The sequence below is a fragment of the Tasmannia lanceolata genome, unplaced genomic scaffold, assembly GCF_043159265.1.
Source record: "Tasmannia lanceolata isolate RefF3 unplaced genomic scaffold, GAP_Taslan_0.1 ptg000002l, whole genome shotgun sequence".
Taxonomy (NCBI): domain Eukaryota; kingdom Viridiplantae; phylum Streptophyta; class Magnoliopsida; order Canellales; family Winteraceae; genus Tasmannia; species Tasmannia lanceolata.
In genome coordinates, this window is record NW_027518679.1 from 13,674,854 (window position 1) to 13,693,784 (window position 18,931).

Here is an 18,931-nt window from a genome sequence, read left to right on the forward strand (position 1 = left end):
CTTGTGTATGCTTGCTTGAGAGATGATGTGAGCTCCACTTAGCTCCTTTGACTCTTGTTTGGTACATCTTCAAGCATGACCATGTAGTGTGTTGGTTTCTTCAATGATCAATCCTATCTTAAACACAACACTTCAAGGCAAATTGATTAGTATTCAATAACATAATCAATTATGTTTAGAATCATCAAAACAAGATAAGAGAGTAGACCCTTGGGCTTACAGGCATCATATTTCGCTTTGTAACTCTTCCAAAGGATTGACATGACCTACAAGCTTGACAAAAATCAAAGGCATCCCTAATGAGACTAGGCCAATAGAAACCACATTGTAAAACTTTGTGCGCTGTTTTCTTTGCACTAAAGTGGGCACCACATGCTTGATCATGGCAAAAGGATAGAATCGATTGGTGCTCATGATCGGGCACACATCGTCGAACAATCTAATCCGAACAAGTTTTGAACAAATAGGGATCATCCCAAAAGAAATACTTTACCTGTGAATGAAACCGGTATTTGTCTTGGTTGGACCAATGATCCGGTGTAACACCTGTAACCAAGTTATTCATAATATCTGCATACCATGGCTCATTAGATATAGCAAACAGTTGCTCATCAGGGAAGTTTTCATTAATTGGACATTCGTTATTCTTTGCATTAAGAAGTCTAGACAAGTGATCGGCAACCAAGTTTTCCATACCCTTTTTATCTCTAATCTCCAAATCAAACTCTTGAAGAAGTAAAACCCACCTAATGAGGCAAGCTTTTGCATCCTTCTTTCCAATAAGATACTTAATTGCCGAATGGTCGGTATAAATTATCACATGCAATCCAATCAAGTAGGACTGAAACTTCTCTAATGCAAACACAACCGCTAAGAATTCTTTTTCCGTAGTGGTGTAGTTGAGTTGTGCATCATTGAGAGTCCTACTTAAATAATAGATTAGATACAGTAATTTATTAAGGCGTTGGCCCAAAACGGCTCCTATTGCAAAGTCGGAAGCATCACACATAATCTCAAACAGTTCGATCCAATTGGGTGCTTGAATGATGGGAACCGTAGTTAACTCCTTTTTCAAACACTCAAAAGAATGGAAGCATTCTTTGAAAAACTCAAATTTTTGATCTTTTGCTAACAAGTTGGTTAGAGGCCTAGCAATTTTAGAAAAAAAAATTTATGAAACGCCGGTAAAAGCCCGCATGGACCAAAAATGATCTAATATCCTTCACACTTTGGGGCGGTGGAAGATGGACAATGAGGTCTACCTTGGCTTTATCAACCTTAATTCCTTCTTTTGAAATCACATGGCCTAACACGATGCCCTCTTTTACCATGAAATGACATTTTTTCCAATTAAGGACCAAGTTATTTTCCATACTTCTTTCTAAGACTAACTTTAAGTGATGTAAACATTCGGCATAGGTGGAGCCATGAATAGAAAAATCATCCATAAAAACCTCTACGAAGGTCTCCACCATGTCAGAAAAGATACTCATCATGCATCTTTGGAAAGTTGCCGGTACATTGCATAAGCCAAAAGGCATGCGTCTATAAGCAAACGTTCCAAATGGGCATGTGAATGTCATTTTCTCTTGATCTTCTGGAGCTATGGGGATTTAGTTATATCCAGAATAACCATCAAGGAAACAGTAGTACTCATGGACTGCTAGCCTTTCTAACATTTGATCAATAAAATGCAAAGGAAAGTGATCCTTCCAAGTAGCAGTATTAAGCTTTCAGTAGTCAATAGAAACTCGCCAACCCATTTGAATGCGAGTAGGTATAAGCTCATTAGTGGCGGATTGTATAACTGTGACTCCCGACTTCTTAGGCACTACTTAGATGGGGCTCACCCATTGGCTATCCGAGATGGGATAAATGATCCCATTATCTAACCATTTTAAGATCTCTTTTTAGATGGCTTCCCTCATCATAGGATTAGCCCTTCTTTGAGGTTCCCTTGAAGGCTTGGAACCCTCAATTAGGTTGATGTAGTGTTGCACAATCGAATGGCTAATTCCTTTGATATCGGCCATTGTCCAACCTATGGCTTCCTTGTTATCTTTTAGCAATTTAATAAGTTCCTCCTCTTGACCGGAGGTTAGGTCCGCAGCAATTATTACAGGCAAAGTACAATTATCACCCAAAAAAGCATAACATAAATGAGAAGGCAAGGGCTTCAACTCCAGCTGTTGGGCTTCTTCGATTGATGGCTTTGGAAGAGATGTTACTAGTGGTTCAACGGGCTCCACATTTTGGATAGCAAAAGCTTTGGAAAAGAAATCATCTCCATCATTTCCTAGTCCGTCCAAGCAGTCTTGGAATCCGGCATCAAAATCAATTTCAAAATTAGAAACAATATCGTTAGGAAAGGAATGCAACATATTGATTTCTTCATGAAAATTTGGTCGCTTACCCAATCTAAAGATATTAAAATCAACCGATGTGTTTCCAAAAGACAATTTCATTAATCCATTTCTACAATTAATGAGAGCATTGCTAGTAGCAAGGAACGGCCTACCAAGAATGATAGGGATTTGGTCCTTGATATTAGCAACGGGTTCTGTGTCCAAAACCACAAAATCCACAGGATAGAAATCGCCTACTTTTACTAGGACATCCTCAACCATACCTTTTGGTGTTTTAATGGATCTATCCGCCAATTGGAGTGTGACGGTGGTAGGTTTGAGGTCACCTAGTCCTAATTGCTTGAAAATCAAAAACGGTAAGAGATTTACACTAGCTCCCAAATCTAACAAGGCATGATCAATTTGAGTGTTTCCAATAGTACATGATATAGTGGGACATTCCGGGTCCATATATTTTGCTACCATTTGATGAGACAAAATGGAACTAACGTTTGCGGCCAAGAAAGCTCTCTTGGGCACATTTGTTGTTCTTGTTTTTCTACATAGATCTTTCAAAACTTAAGCATATGTGGGGACTTGGAAAATCGCATCAAGCAAAGGAATATTCACATGCACTTGTTTAAAAAAATTTAACATTTTATCAATTTGATCTACCTTTTTATTATTAGCAAGTCTCCTTGGAAAAGGAGCTTTAGGAATGAAATCTCGTGTAGGGGGAGAAGTTACCTCTTTTGTACTTACCTGTTTGGGCTCTTCTTCTGAGCCTGTGGAGGGAGGTTCTTCACTTACCTCTTTTGGAAGATCTTGCGCATTTTTAGAAGGTTCGGTGCTGACCTCCTCTTTGTAATATTCTTTTCCACTTCTCAAAGCATAAACCGCATTGCATTGGTTTGCAGGATCCTGCTGCAGAAAGTTTGGTTGCATGTCATTCAACTGATTCACCTGTGGTGGTTAATTCCCATTCATGGCCACATTCCTTGGGTTAGGAATGGGTTGACTCGGCATCTTTCCTTTTTTCCTTTCACTTAGGGCAGTAGCAAGTTGAGAAATTTGCTTTTCTAAGTTGTGTTGGCCCGTCATGAAGGTACTCATGAGAAGCTCCATGTTCTTCTTTAAAGATGCAATTCGTACCAACTCCCCTTGTTTTTTAAAACCGGGAGGGGGATGATTTGAAACATTATTAGTCATGGGGTTTTGAAAAGTAGGAGGGGGAGGGGGTGGCCGAACAAAAGTGGGAGGGAAGGTGGGCCTAGGTTGGCCGAATTGGCCTTGGCCTTGGAAATTAGATGGTCCGCCTTGACTCCATGAAAAGTTGGGATGATTTCTCCATCCCGGATTATAAGTGCTGGAATAAGGATTATTAGCATAAAGAGCACTAACATTCTCATTAGAATTATCAAATTTAGCAAGAGTTGGACACTCTTCCATGACATGGTTCGTGGCTTGACACCAATTACACATAGGAACACTATGTGCAATTTGATTGACTTGTGAAGGTCCTTTGACAACTATTGCTTCTAGCCTTTTGAAAAGGCTATCAAGATGGGCCTCTTTTGCCACGGCACCCTCTATTAGAAATCCCTTGCTTGAAGTGGCTCTCTCACCTTCTTGAGTGGATTCCCACTCTCTTGTTTTGTCTGCCAAATCAAGCAAGAAGTTCCATGCCGCGGCCTCACTGTGAAAGAAGTAAAACTGTGAGGACACATGGACTCAAGAAGTTGCTTTGTTTGGTAATCTAGGCCCTCATAAACAATTTGGCATAAGTGCCACAAATCAATTCCATGGTGAGGATACTCTTGGAGTAGGTCTTTAAACCTCTCCATAAACTTGGAAAATGACTCTAATGGCTTTTGTTTAAATTGCAAAATATCGTTCCTAAGCTTATTAGTTTTATGTAATGGAAAAAACTTTTTTAGGAAAGCGACGGCGAACTCCTCCCAAGTGATGATGGAGTTCGTTGGTAAGCCATAGAGCCACTTTTTGGCTCCATCCTTTAGTGAAAACGTAATAAACCGCAACTTTACCACATCATCGGTAAGTTGTTGTAACTTAATCAGCGCACATACATCTTCAAACTCACGCAAAAATAAATAAGCATCCTCCGAAGGGAGGCCATGAAAATGAGGAAGCAAAGAGATAAATTGTGATTTTAGTTCAAAATTATTGCCCTGCGCAACCGGCAATCTAATGCCAGAAGGTTGCGCGGTTCGGGCCGGATAGAAGCGATCGCGCAAAGTCCTTGGTGGATCTTGTGCCTCCTCCATAACTACTTGATTTGGATTTGGTTCGATGTCTTCCGCCGTCTCTAACCGGTTTGCTCTTTCTAGTCGATTGGCCGAGTTCCGCACCCAACCTACGGTCATAAACACAAGAAAACCAAGTTAGAAAGAGACGTAGGCAATAAAACCAAATTAAGAAACTTACTAATTATAAAAAACTAAAAATAGAAAGAAATAAAAATCACTTCGACTAATATAGAAACTAAAGTAATAACGCACTCTTTCCCGGCAGCGGCGCCAAAAACTTGATTGATTTATTAAATAACCGCAAGTGCACGGATCATATGCAGTCACGGGTCGATCTCAGGGAAGAGGATGTAGACTTTCTATCTTTATATTATTTAGAAAATAAAAGTATAATAAATTATTACCTGGCATGGGTCTCAGGATTTCTGTGGATTTACCTCGGAGCCAACAACTTACTATAAATTTACTCCTTAAACAAAACAAAGATCAAAACTAACTTTAATTTGAATATTACTTTATTTCTTATATCTAGGCAAAGTGAACCAAATTTAAGAGAATTGATTAATTATCTAAAATCTAAAGTCTAATTAGAAAAGCTAAACTAAACTAATTTGCAAACGAAAATTAATTAGAAAGGGGTTTGATTCAAATTGGAAAACTACTTGGGGTCAAGAATCCACCATGGGTTGTGGGTTAGATTGTTGATTAAATTGAAAATATTGCTTCGGCTTGTTATATAATCAATAAACATGGTCCATGGAGGATAAGATGCAAAGATGTCATTCTCCATGAGAGTTCATCGATTATATAATCAAGTTGAATCTTATATATATATATATATATATATATATATATATATATATATATATATATGATATAAAATTTACCCATCAACAATCAATCATACGAAAGGGGAAAGCCGATGGCATGATTGATTGGGATCGAGCAAATATATAACATATATATATACGTACGTACAACGTACGTTATATTTGCGAAAAAATGTTTTTTTAATCAATATCCTTCCCCTTTCCCATGGGTTCATCTAAACCCTAAGTAATTAGAACTTAGTTATGCATAGAAAATGAGAGAAAAATAAAAATAAAAAAGAAAGAGGGGAAAAGAAAGGCCATATAGAACTTGAACAACCAAAAGAACAAAAATACTCTCTTTAATAGTGCAATTGAAAATAAGAGTACATCAAATTTTAACTTAGAATTGAATTGAAAATAAAGAACAAAAATAAAATAGACTTATTCTTTTTCTCCTCCGAACAATGGTTGAATCCTTGATCGCCCTCCTTCTTTCCTTGGTGTCGCCTTGGATTAGGATCTCGGACGGTTGGATCGTTCCTTGATTGAGAGAAAGAAAAGAAAATGAGCATGAAAAGAGAGCAAGAAAGAATAAGAGAGAGTAGAAAGAAAGAAAGAACAAGCAAAAGCATAGAGAGAGAGAAAGCAAGAGTGTGTAGAGAAAAAGAGAGCAGAGAGAATATGTAAGAGAGAAGGGAATGACAGAGAGAGAGAGAAAAAAAAGAGATTAAAAAGAGAACATAGAGGAATGTCCTAATGTACCGAAAATGTGGTTTTTTTTTTCCAATTAAAAGCTTTCACTGAATATCCCCTTCGTCTCAAGTTGGTAACTCCAATTAATATTGGGAATGGTTTTCTATTTCGGAAACAATGAACGACTTGCACATAAGGCAATAATTCACTTATCTTGGACAGTTAGCTTTGGAGGGACTCACTTGTATAAAGAAATGATATATTGGGCCAACTTTTATTTTTATTTTTTCTCTTTCCAATGCCACCCTTAGCTGTGGTTTTCCAAATAATAGTAACATGCTATTTATAAAAGGCCTTGCCCTTTTGGAGAATCGGTTAATGCATGGCACTTTGCATGGCCTTCCAATGACATCATCCCATCTAAAACGCAACTGCTGTTTTGGTTTCTAGATCCCACATTTTCACAAAACAAAAAAACAGCAATTGGCTATTTTAGTGTGCATGGCTTTCCTTTCATCCATCCCACAAATATAGCAAGTATATATTGCCTTGAATATTCAGTTGCAAAAAGAAATCCTCACCTTCTTTTAATAAAGCCACCCACTTCCAAATATAAGAGAGGAAAATGATAGAAAGCTTCCAATGACTTTCCTATGTTTGGAAATCATCAACCCATCCTTGCTTGCAAATCTTGTTCTTAGGTGTGAAACAATCCAAAAAAATGAGTGTCAATAACAAAACCAACCCTTAATTTTTTGTCAATAACAAAAAGATCATCAAATAATGTTTCACCCTTGACTTTCGGCCACAAATAAGATCCAATGCTTTTGTGTTGGGTTTGATATAATCTTGGCCGTCCAATGTGATCATCCACTTTCACAAATATTCGACCATAATAGGACCCACTTTCAATCTTGACCGAAACTTCATGGCATAGAATTCTTTAATTTCCGAAAAGAATATAAATAGTGGGTCCCCTTCAAAACTAGGCGTACTGAGATTAGAATGGAATGATGTGCACACCGAGGCAAAGAAAATGAATTACCCCCTTTTAAGTCTTTTCCATTGACCGATCCGAGCGACCCATCTAATGGGTTGCAATCAAACGTGATTGTGACCCCAATATAATTCACATGGGATGATCTGACCGTCTATTTTATGAGAAAAATGTAAATTACTGCCGCTCCCCCCTTAAGTCATTTCCATAGAACAATCCGGACCATCCATTTTACTCATCCAATTTGGAAACCTAGATATGGGCCATGGGACTAGTAGGAAGGGTGCAGGCATGGTGTAGGCCACAAGTGTCAACCACCTAAAAGTGGACCCCACCTACAACTTGATCGAAAAAATATTCTCATCTGTCCATTCCACCATACTGTAATATTTTCACAATTAGTGGCCCCTCTTGAACCTCATCAAACCGTTTCTAATTGGGCCTAACTAATTAGGTGAGGCATTGTTACATGAGCTCGGCTGTACTATTGGATGATCTAAGCCGTTTAATTGATCGACCACGAATTGATGGCGTCCGCCAAACCATTTTTATGGGCTGATCCAAACCGTACAACCATAATTAGGCCAAAACATTGCACAAGTCAATTTCGGTTAGGATTTTCCAAACTTTGAGTAATTTCTTTGAAATTTCATCTTCCTAGACCCATTATCCATGGAAATTCAGGAATAACCCTGAAACACCAAAAACAAAGAACACACCTTAGTAGTACCGCAATGGATCCTTGGGAGGGGCACCCTGTACGTTGACACCTTTGCTTTTGGTTGGTGGAGTTTAAAATTTGAATTCATAAGGGTGGGCCCCAAAGGATCACCAGAATTCCGGCCCTGAAACCTAGAAGAAGAAGACGGGAGGCACTCAACAGATGTCACCGGCGAAACTTCTAGATTGGAGGACACACAATTAGGCAAATCAGAGTGAGACCAAGCTACATCTTGAATTACGATTCCAATGGTGTAGTATTGGTCTGAAGTCTGAATTTTTACAAAAGAACCAGGTAGCTTCCATCGTGGGGCTAAAACTTTGGCCGACACAAAACTCATACATTGCATGTGGCTCCCTTCCAACTTCACCTCCAAAACCAAACCAAAATGGCTCCCTAGAGCTTCCACCGTTGAAGTGGCCCATGCGTGTAGTGGAATACCATAGAAGTTTACCCAGAGGGGTTCCGCACCCTGAACGAAGTCCCTACTCTAGGCAGAAAGAGAAAGCAGTTGGTCTCCCCAACCTCATTTCACTTGGTCAGGATCTTAGAGGCCAACTCCTCCGATTCGAACATAAAGAGGACTTCGTTCTTCACCAAAATGTAGGGGCAAGGAAGAGAAGGGATATCCCAGAAACTCTTAACCCAAAGCCAAATGTCATCTAAGGTCCCTCTTTATCTTTTTTCCTACCTATCAAGCATGCCTTTAGGGTATCCATTCGCACTTCCACCTCCTTACCCAAGATAAATAATGTTGGAACCCTTCCCTTAACATTGGAAGAAATCTCCCCGGTATCAGGCCATCAGTCTCCCTCAATACTATCCTTCGCCGGTTGGGTTAACGGGACTCACTTCATTTGGGGATTTTCTTCCCTAGTGACACCACCGGCATTTATCCTGCCACTTAAAATTAAGACAATCACAGGTGGGGCAATTCCAACCCCCAAGCCGCCGTCCTGTTACTTCCCTACTTCTCCTTCTAGGCTCTCCCCCCACCACGGATGTTTCTAAATGACGACTACCCTATGGGGTACCGATTGGAGGGAGTGATTTTGATCTCCTTTGTTGACAGCGTCGGCATTTGCTATGCCATTTGAAGTTACAATAATCGTAAAGTGAGCAAAACCAGTCCCCCAACCACCTTCTCGATTTAGCCTTACCCTTTTGGAGATCCCGTTTGGAAACCCCCTTTGGAAGCTCACACATCTTTGCCCTCATTCTCCAGAGATCGACTGTATCACCCACATATACCCCTGAGATTGGGATATTGTCCTCCACTCATCTGATGAGTAAAATATGATCTACACAACTTCTCTTGAACTTTACATGGACAATAGCTCTATTGCTTCTTCAGCCTCCATATTGTTACACTCCCCCCCCCCCCCCCCCACAACCTAGGTTGAAACTCTGGTAAAAGATCAATGTAGGACTTCTTCCAAGCATATTGTCGAGAAGGTATTATTTACATCGGCTAAGGAGAGAAGAACTCAGATAGAGTTGAGTTTAGCAACAAGAGAGAATTTCTCCTGATGCTCAATCCAGGCGGGCTTTGTAGCGCTATATAAATTTGTAAGCTTTATATTTTACAATGTATTTCGAGCTACACCCGACCACATGTTTTTCTTTTAGAAACTCGACCATGTCCCATGTGTGATTCTTCTCGAGTTTCTACATCTCTTTAATCATGGATTCCCTCCACTGTGGTTTAGAGAAGGATTCTAAAACTCCAGTTGGAATGGAAATGAAACAATGGATGAAAGATAAGCTCTTTAGCAACGAGATAACTCGTATTGAACAAAGTTTTTTTTTGAAATGGTTAAAAAGTGACGGGGGTGCAACACGAGGGACTTCCCAGGAGGTCACCCATCCTAGTACTGCTCTCGCCCAAGCGCGCTTAACTCGTACGAAACAAAGTTAAAAATGGGATGAAAACTACACCGCCTCATACCCTTGTGTAAAAGCAAGTCCGAAGATACATGAATGAGAGGCATTTGATTTTTGTTGGACGATTAAGATCATGGCTTGCTGATCTCCCCTTTTTTGGTGAGTGCAGGCTTGGAGTTGCTTATGAGGATCACTTGAAAGGACATCTAACATTAGATATGATTGGAAGAGGAACCCGATTTCCTAACACAAATTGATTTTCCGAGTGACAAAAAATACTAAACTTCCTCATAGAAGGTAAAATCCATGAGTCCCATATCACTTTTTTGTCCCTGAACAATAACAATTGCATCTTTTCAGGGTATTGGAAGGTCCCAAGATTACTCATTTGATCACCTAAGCTCCCAGTTTGAGTTTTTCGTGTCCGATAATATGAACAAAGAAAACATATTGAAACACCATAGAGGCAATGAAATATGTTGGAGTGTTAGTTTGAGAGTTGCAAAAGGAGGTCATGAGGAATCTAGGACCGCAAGTGATTGATGAGGTATGAGCAGTCAAAACTGCTTCCTCCCAATTTTGAGAATCTTGGTTCCAAGAAGGCTATTGTGCCATCTAGAAGATGACGATTTTTAGTTTTTATTATTTCATTTTTGTTAGAGTGTATACAAACATGAACTTTGAAACTTAATGACATTCTCTATAAGATAATTTTTTGGAGCATGAAACGGCCATTATTTGACATGAACTTGGAAGATCAGGTTCGTCGAGCGATAGACCGGATTCAGCTGGATACTATGAGTACTTTAAATTGCTTTTATCTTCAGTATTGCATCCTCTTAATTTGAATTATATTCAATGTTTCTGATGCACAACTTATGACTTGACAGGTTCGGTGGAGACCCTTGGATGATCACCCAGAGATCATGGGAGATGCATATGCTTATGCGAGGAGCGTTACTCGGAGGACAGTGGTGTTTGTTTGCCACATGGGACTAGCCATCTACCTTCCTGACAGGATCGCCAGTACAGTCATTAGGGCACGAGAGTCAGAGGATCCCCTACAATCCTGCTGGCGGTTTGAGGACCATAGGCTGGGTGCCTGAGGCTCGGACGGACACAGGGATTTATCATCCCAGACGACCACTTCCAGCTAGGAGACTACAGAGCTTAGGCCTCTGTTGAGCTGATGGATCCTTTGACCTCAGGAGAGGTATTCCTTTATACCTTCCTTTATTTTTCCTTTCAATTCAGATTGTTTGGTTTTGAAATGCAATATCTGATGCGAAACCTTTGCTTTCTACAGGAGGATCCGGAGACAGATGATGTCCTTGAGGCTCCTGCGCTGGCAGAGGAGCCTTACGATGAGGACAGGGATTTCTATGCGGCCATCAAGGCCACAGGCGTTGCGGCTAGAGGTGGTCAAGTGATCAGAGAGCCTGTTCCTACTACACCACTGCTAGAGAGAGAGGGACTTGTTACTCATAGCAGGGGAAAGAGCCAGTGATGGCGCCTTCGTTGACGTCTTATTCTCCCGCGAGGACAGCTCCTCGCCCGCCAGCTGTACCGAGAGCTCATGCCCGAGCGTCTCACAGACGGGCTACTCGACCCGATTCTTCAGGGGCTAGTCCTTCACTTCCTAAGTACTTTTCGTTGCCAGGCTGGATGATACCTTCTTACGACAGGAGAGGGGAGTTTGAGTTGATTCAGCCATCAGCGGCGATTGGATACCCCATTCTGGAGACCTATGCCAGGGTAAGCGAATTTGAATTTTGCTTGCATTTTTTATTTGATTTTGCTTGCATTTTTTATTTGATTTTGCTTGGCAATTGTAGATCCCTCGCAATCACGCGAACAAGCTGTTGCTGATGGTGGGTGCTCTACGGACACTTGCCAGTGATGAGATAGGAAAGAATGAGAGGATGACGGCAGCTCGACAGGAGGACGCTCATCTTATTACTGGGCTCCAGCATGAGACAGAGAACTTGAGACAGAGGTTGGCTGCGTGCGAGGGTCCACGGACCAGACAAGTATTTGCTCTTCTTATTTCTGATTTTGAATTCCTGTACCTATGATTTGATATATCTTGATGTTCTGATACATCTTGTGGGTAGAGGGGAGGAGGCAGAGGCGGGGAGACCCTGACCCAGAGGAGGTGTACAGGCCAGAGATGCCTATAGCAGAGGGTCGGGACAGTACCGACGATAGAGACGATGAGACTGACGAGGACTACGTCCCAAAGGCCCCTGAGGCTATTAAGACTACCTTGCCTAATCGCAGGCGGGGTAAGAGGCCTGCGAGATAGAGCACTGCCCGGACGACGAGAATGAGGGTTGGAGTTGGTCCCAGAGGCATGTATGCGCCTCCTCCTTCAGCACTAGATGTTGGCCCTAGCGACAGAGCAGCCGCAGCTACTGGAGGTGAGCCTGACTCGATCCGAGGATTACTCATTACGGGGATGACAATGACATCTAGTTCGCTTCATCGTCTTTTGGACGATGTTCATATGGGTTTTAGAGAGCTAGGAGATTCTTCAGTTTCTTAGCATGGAGCAGCTACTACGCCTCCTATCTTCCTACATCAGGATCGTCCAGAGCAGGATCTGAGAGATCCACCACCACCAGAGCAGTGATTTACGTATTCTCTTTTTTTCTCTTTTTTTCTTTTTGGGTTCCCCCAGTTGGGGATGAGATGTATTTTGTAATTGATCAGACATATATATGGATAACTTTTGATTGGTTTGCTTTTATCTATAATTGTTTGTGTTTGCTGCTTTTTGTGAAAAGTGGATTTTTGTATAAATAGACATCCATTCTAGAGGGGTATTTATACAAAAATGCCCCTAATATGGTTCTAACAACAACTTGGATTCTGAGCATTTTGCATTATTAGCAAAGGCTGATCTTGATTTTGAGCATTTTACATTATTAGCAAAGGTTAATAATGCAAAATGCCCCTTGCATGGTTTCTTAATGATTTGAATACAAAAATGCCCCTAGTGTATTCATTCCCATGGACAAGAAAAAGCTAAATACAAGGTAAGAAATAAGAGAGTAACTTTATTGCGATGATAGGGAGACACATTTTGATAGCCACAAAATGTAAGGTTACATTTTTTTGAATGTTTCTTTTCTGTACACAGAGTACCAGATTGGATCTTGATCTTCTGAGAACTATATACGGAGTACTGAGTTGACCTTCTGAGATCTGAACACGGAATGCTGAGCTGATCTTCTGAGAGTTGTACACAGGGTACTGAGTTGATCTTCTGAGACCTGAAGTATTGAGTTGGATCATGACCTTCTGAGATAAAGGAATTCGTTGTGCCTTTCTTCAACATATGATTACCTGAGCTGGGCAAGGATTTTGCTGAGGGGAGAAGATGGAATCTCTTCAATTTGTTTGAATTCTCATGTAGGGAGGAAAGAAGGGAAACTCGACTCTATTGAAACAAATGCTTTTAATTTATTTAGGTAAGTCAAAACCCTAGATAGATGAGTTTAAATGTTCTTACGCATAGGCAGTGTTCCCTGCCCCTAGTTTTTAATCATGGTCCAAAGACCCTTTAGATTGTTTGAAGTATTAACTCATTTTGTTTTGGACCAAAGAATTCTTTAACTGGTTATTCCGAAGATATACCATGCCAACAATCAAGTCGTCCTTTGTGGATTTTCAACTTGACGAACCGTTTTATACCTTAACTTTTGCTAGAAACATGTTTCAGGTTGCATTTCTACAGGTATGATGATCCTAATTTTTGCCTAAGCTGCCTTTTCAGGTTTTCGACTTAGCGGATCTTTAGATCTTCTTGTTCTGGACATTTGGAAGATTTATGGGGGATATTGAAAAGATTTATTCGTTTGAACAATGATGACCGAACCCGAGATGATCAGGCTGCCTACGTACCCCAAGAAATGGTTGGGATCAGGTCCGCGTAGTTCGATGCTTTTCTGTGGGGAAAAGGATTGAAAGGGACAATGTAAAGGGTTCTGTTTGGGCTGTGCCAAAAGGGTGACCGAACCTGGGTTTGTCAAGTTGCCTACGTACCCCAAAGAGGATGGGATCAAGTCCACGTAGGTCGAGATTTTGTTGAGAAGTGTGGGTGATGAGTCATTTAGACTCTGGGTTGGCTAAAAGAAAGCCTTCGATTGTTTTTAAGAGTAATACATTTTTAACTGATCGAGGTTAGTGGGTTCAGAAATTCTCTTCCCATTTTGGTCAAGAAGTCTGACGGCTTTTTCGAGCAAGATTTCATCAACGATGTAGGGGCCGGACCAGTTAGGTCTATACTTTTCCCATGGATCGAAGATAGAAGCTTGACATTCCCTAAGCACCATATCCCCTTCTCTGAGTTCACGGATTCGAACCTTCTTGTTGAAAGCTCTTTCTAATCTGCGTTGATAGCCTTGTACATGGTATGCTGCTTTCAACCTTTTTTCATCCATCATACACAACTCTTGATGACGAATACGGGCCCATTCAGATTCTGGTAGATCACTTTCCATCAGAATTCTGAGTGATGGGATTTTTAACTCGATGGGTAAGACAACTTCCATGCCATATGTGAGTGAATATGGAGTGGCTCTGGTGGATGTACGGACAGACATTCTGTACGCCCAAAGTACGAACGAGAGTTTGTTTGACCAATCTTTGTAGGATCGAGTCATTTTCTGAAAAATAGTTTCGATATTCTTATTAGCTGCTTCGACAACGCCATTAATCTGAGGTCGGTATGGAGACGACTTATGATGCCTGATTCTGAATTCTTCACACAACGATGCTACTTCTTTCTTGAAATGCAAACCATTGTCTGATATCAACTCATGAGGGACTCCATATCTACAGATGATGTTGGCCCTGATGAACTTTGCGACTGATGCCGATGATATTGTAGACACCCCATTTTGCTCCACTTTAATCAACAAAGAAGTTAGTGTGTTGTTATCAGGTTCTAGTGTTTTTCATTCCCGTGTCTGCCTCTTATGTTTTCTTGATCTTTTTAATCATTTCTGCCGTGTTTCGTATTCCCCCGCTAAGTGTTGAGAAAGGTTATTCGCGAGAATCCGAGCAAGAGAGAATTTGGACCCGTTTGGTGGACCCGCATTGAGCATTTGTTTAGGTTTGGATCAAACATGGGGCCCGCATTATGATGATCTAAGATACTCACTTGATGGACCATCAGTTGGAGGGATTGGATCTTCATAAGGTGTTAATTTTTAGAGGTACAATCTATTTATGCCATGGCCGATCCAATGAACTGCTTGGATCATCCCATGAAGATGACTTAGGGATAAGACCAGATTACCCCATAGAACTGATTACGGAAATGATTTGGGTTCACATCTTATGTATAATACAGTCCACCCAATTAAGCGGTCAAGATCATCCAATGGAGGCGATTTGAAGGCAAGTAATGCAATGCAAGAAGAATTCATTTGAAGTGGGACCCACTATTATTTAGGACGCCAAATGAATTTCAAGGGTATTCGGTTAACATAGATGGGGCCCATGTTTAAAGAAATTTTAATTTTTTTTCGAAATCTTGCTACAACATACATAATTCGGTTCTAAACTCCACAACTATCAATCCTTACACTCTAAAAACCTATTGGAATATCCTAAGAGTGTATTAAGCTTGTTTATGCCTCTCATTCTCTAGCATTAGGATTTGGATCATAGGCTTCAATTTGTACATCTTCTTCAAACATTGTAAACTCTTGTGAGGGATTTTTTTGCTCTTTCTTTCTTGTTCAAACGATTGTATTCGGGCGAGTGTTCGGAGAAGCGAAGCCCTCTCTCCGTGGTGAGGATTGCCACCAAGGTTAAAGGCAATTGAAATTGTAATTGGGACCGATCTTTGCCGAAGTTAAGAAGATCAACATAGTGAAGCCATCAACGGGTTTGGTTGGTGAAGTGGAGTAGGCCTCGCGTTTTGAGGACCGAACCACTTTAAATCTCGGGTGCACTCTCTCTTATCTCTTGCTTTACATTTGCATTGCACTTAGGATTTAATTTGTATGCTTAATTGCCTTTTTGATCTCTTAAATCTTTAAAATTGGGTTAGAGTTTTCAAAAGCTTAAAACTTGTTAGTAACCTAATTTTCCCTCCTCATATGTTGCCATTAGAATGGTACTTGGGCCTACCCATGGAATTTCACTTGGTATCAGAGCCTTGACTCTTAAAAGATTTTCTTTTCTTAAAATCTTTGGTAAAAAAAAAAAAAATTTATTTAACAAGGGAGAGATCATAAGATCATTGGCAACTTTCTAATTGTGAAATGGCAAACATAAATGGAACCGGACTTCCGAAAGGCCATTTCACAACTAGACCTCCTTTCTTTGATGGGTCCAACTATGGACATTGGAAGACAAGGATGCGCATCTATCTTCTTTTGATAGATGTGGAACTTTGGCACATTGTAAACAATGGTTACACTTTGCCTTCCAAACCACTTGAAGAATGGAATGTAGTAGAGAAAAGGCAAGCAAATTTAAATTACAAAGCTATAAATTCTTTGTTTTGCGCCTTATCTACGGACGAGTTTAATAGAGTAGCTCTTTTTTATTCCGCCAAGGTTATTTGGGATACTATTGCCGTTACCCACGAGGGAACATCACAAGTCAAGGATTCCAAAATAAACTTGTTAAAGAGCAAATATGAAATGTTTAGAATTGGTCAAAATGAAAGTATTTCCGAAATGTATACCCGATTTTCTAAAATAACAAATGAATTAGCTAATCTTGGTAAATCTTATTCTACTGATGAGCTTGTGGGTAAGTTGCTTAGGTCACTTCCTCAACATTGGGATCCAAAGGTCACCGCCATACAAGAATCAAAGGATCTCAAGACGCTAACTATGGAGGAGCTTGTAGGATCTCTTATCACTCATGAGATGCTCCTCACTAGCTGTCAAGAAGAGAAGAAGCCGAAAGAGAAAGAAAAAGAAAGTCGATCTCTAGCTCTAAAGGCGTCCAAGACGAACTCATCATCCTCAAGTGAAGCCGATAGTGATGAGGAAGAAGCGTTAAGAAAATTTAAAAGCTTGTGGAGAAAGAAGCACAAAAGGACAAAAAGAAAAAGAAAGAAGAAAGTGAAGTTGAAGGAGGAATAAGGTGTTATAATTGTAAGAAAACGGGACATAAAAGACCGGAGTGTCCACTTCTCAAGTCATCTTCCTCGAAGTACAAGGGAAAGAAGAACGATTGGAAGAAGAACAAGGGCCTTGTAGCCGCTTGGGATGCTTCTATCACTTCGGGAAAAAGCTCAAGTGAAGGGGAAGATAATAAAGATGATCTTTGCTTCATGGCACTCACCCATGAAGATGAGGTAAATTCTAACCCCTCTTTTAATTCATCAAGTAGTGATAGTGGAAACATATCTTATGATGAACTGTGCATTACCTTGCATTCTCAAATTTTAAAAAATAAAGTTCTTAAAAAATCTATTTCAAAATTAGAAAATGAACTTGATGTTTTGAAAAATGAATCTTTTTCTTCCATATCTCAAGCTAAAGTAAAAATTAAAAATTTTAAACTTGAGATTGAAACCCTTAAGGGTAGTTTGGATGAGAAATCTTGCCAAATTGTTAAAGTCCAAAATATGGCAAGCTCTTCCAAATCTTATGAAGATGACTCTAATGATTTTTTAAATCAAATAACACATCTTCATAATGAAAATGAAATGTTAAGATTATGTCTCCATGGATTCTTAAATGGTAATAAAATTATTGACATAATCTTGAAGAATGCTAGTCATAGACCTAATCATGTATTTTATGATAGGACTAGTCTATCTAACCCTCATGTTAGAAGCCATTATTGTGGAATACATGGTCACTACCAATTCCAATCTACATCTAAGATTAGTGATTGTGGTGGAACCAAGAAAGCTTGGGTTCCCAAAGCCCTCATATGATTCTCTTCATATGTGCTTAGATTAGGGGCTTGCACGTAATATTTGTATATCTTTCTCTTTGAATTTTAAAATCCCCTCTTATATTGAATTTGTGTTCCAAATAGGGGGAGTTCTAGGTTTGTCTTTTTCCTCGAAAAAGGGGGAGCTTAAAATTGAAAATTTTATCCCTTTGATTTTCTTTTACCCCATCTTTTTTATTGATGCCAAAGGGGGAGAAAAATCTAGTGTAAGGAAATATACGTATGCTTTTATTGGAAAATCTCTTGTGCTTGTCATCATCAAAAAGGGAGAGAATGTAAGCCCAATGGTTCCCACCTTGGCATTCCATCTTCTTTTGATGATTCCAATACACAAGTGATTTTATATCACTAATGTGTTTGAATGTCTAAGTTGTAGATCATGATTGTGTTAAGACAAGATTGCTTGGATTGAGGCCAAGAAGCTCTCATTGGACCGCATTCGGAAGGCCAAAGGCATCGGAGATCCAAGACGCATGAAGACTTGAAGCATCACAATTGAAGATCGAAGTCATTTTAGAATGTAAAGATCCAATCCTAGTTTAGGTGTTTAGAGGCATAAATAAAGTAAATCACACACCCCTAAATGTTTAAGAGATTGTCATTGTGGTGTTCCAACACTTTGGAACCCTCATAAACAATCCCAACTTGGTGTAGAGTTGGAAGCCCAAATGAATAAGAAACAAAAATGAAAAACCAGTTGCATATAGGCTTCTTGGAACTCCGAGAGAAACCTCAGAGCTCCGAGAAATGGTCCAGTGATCAATTTTCAACTTCTGTTTGTATTCCCGGAACTCCGAGAGAAATTCTCGGAACTCCGAGACCACTATGTCGGAAGCAAAAAATAGCCGTTGGAGTTTTCCCAGAATTACCTCTATGCCCCTCAAACGGTCATATTTGGGTTTTCTATATATATGGGAGTTCTAAACTCCACAACTATCAATCCTAACACTCTAAAAACCTATTAGAATATCCTAAGAGTATATTAAGCTTATTTATGCCTCTCATCCTCTAGAATTAGGATTTGGATCATAGGCTTCAATTTGTACATCTTCTTCAAACATTGTAAACCCTTGTGAGGAATTTTTTTGTTCTTTCTTTCTTGTTCAAACGATTGTATTCGGGTGAGTGTTCAGAGAAGTGAAGCCCTCGCTCCTTGGTGAGGATTGCCACCAAGGTTAAAGGCAATTGGAATTGGCACCGATCTTCGCCGAAGTTAAGAAGATCAACATAGTGAAGCCATCAACGGGATTGGTTGGTGGAGTGGAGTAGGCCTCGCG

At 40.0% G+C, this 18,931-nt stretch overlaps 1 protein-coding gene across 1 annotated transcript; it reads right to left on the reverse strand.

Moving 5' to 3' along the window:
• Positions 1-13,873: 13,873 nt before the first annotated feature.
• On the reverse strand, positions 13,874-14,326 carry LOC143888377 (uncharacterized). The gene has a single exon (XM_077392770.1). It carries the CDS (start codon positions 14,324-14,326, stop codon positions 13,874-13,876), a length of 453 nt encoding a protein of 150 aa, XP_077248885.1.
• Between the last annotated feature and the right edge of the window lie 4,605 nt (positions 14,327-18,931).

What these genes read in the sequence shown, in the direction of transcription:
- LOC143888377 (XM_077392770.1), bottom strand. Translation starts at nt 14,326, where the DNA reads ATGTCTGTCCGTACATCCACCAGAGCCACTCCATATTCACTCACATAT.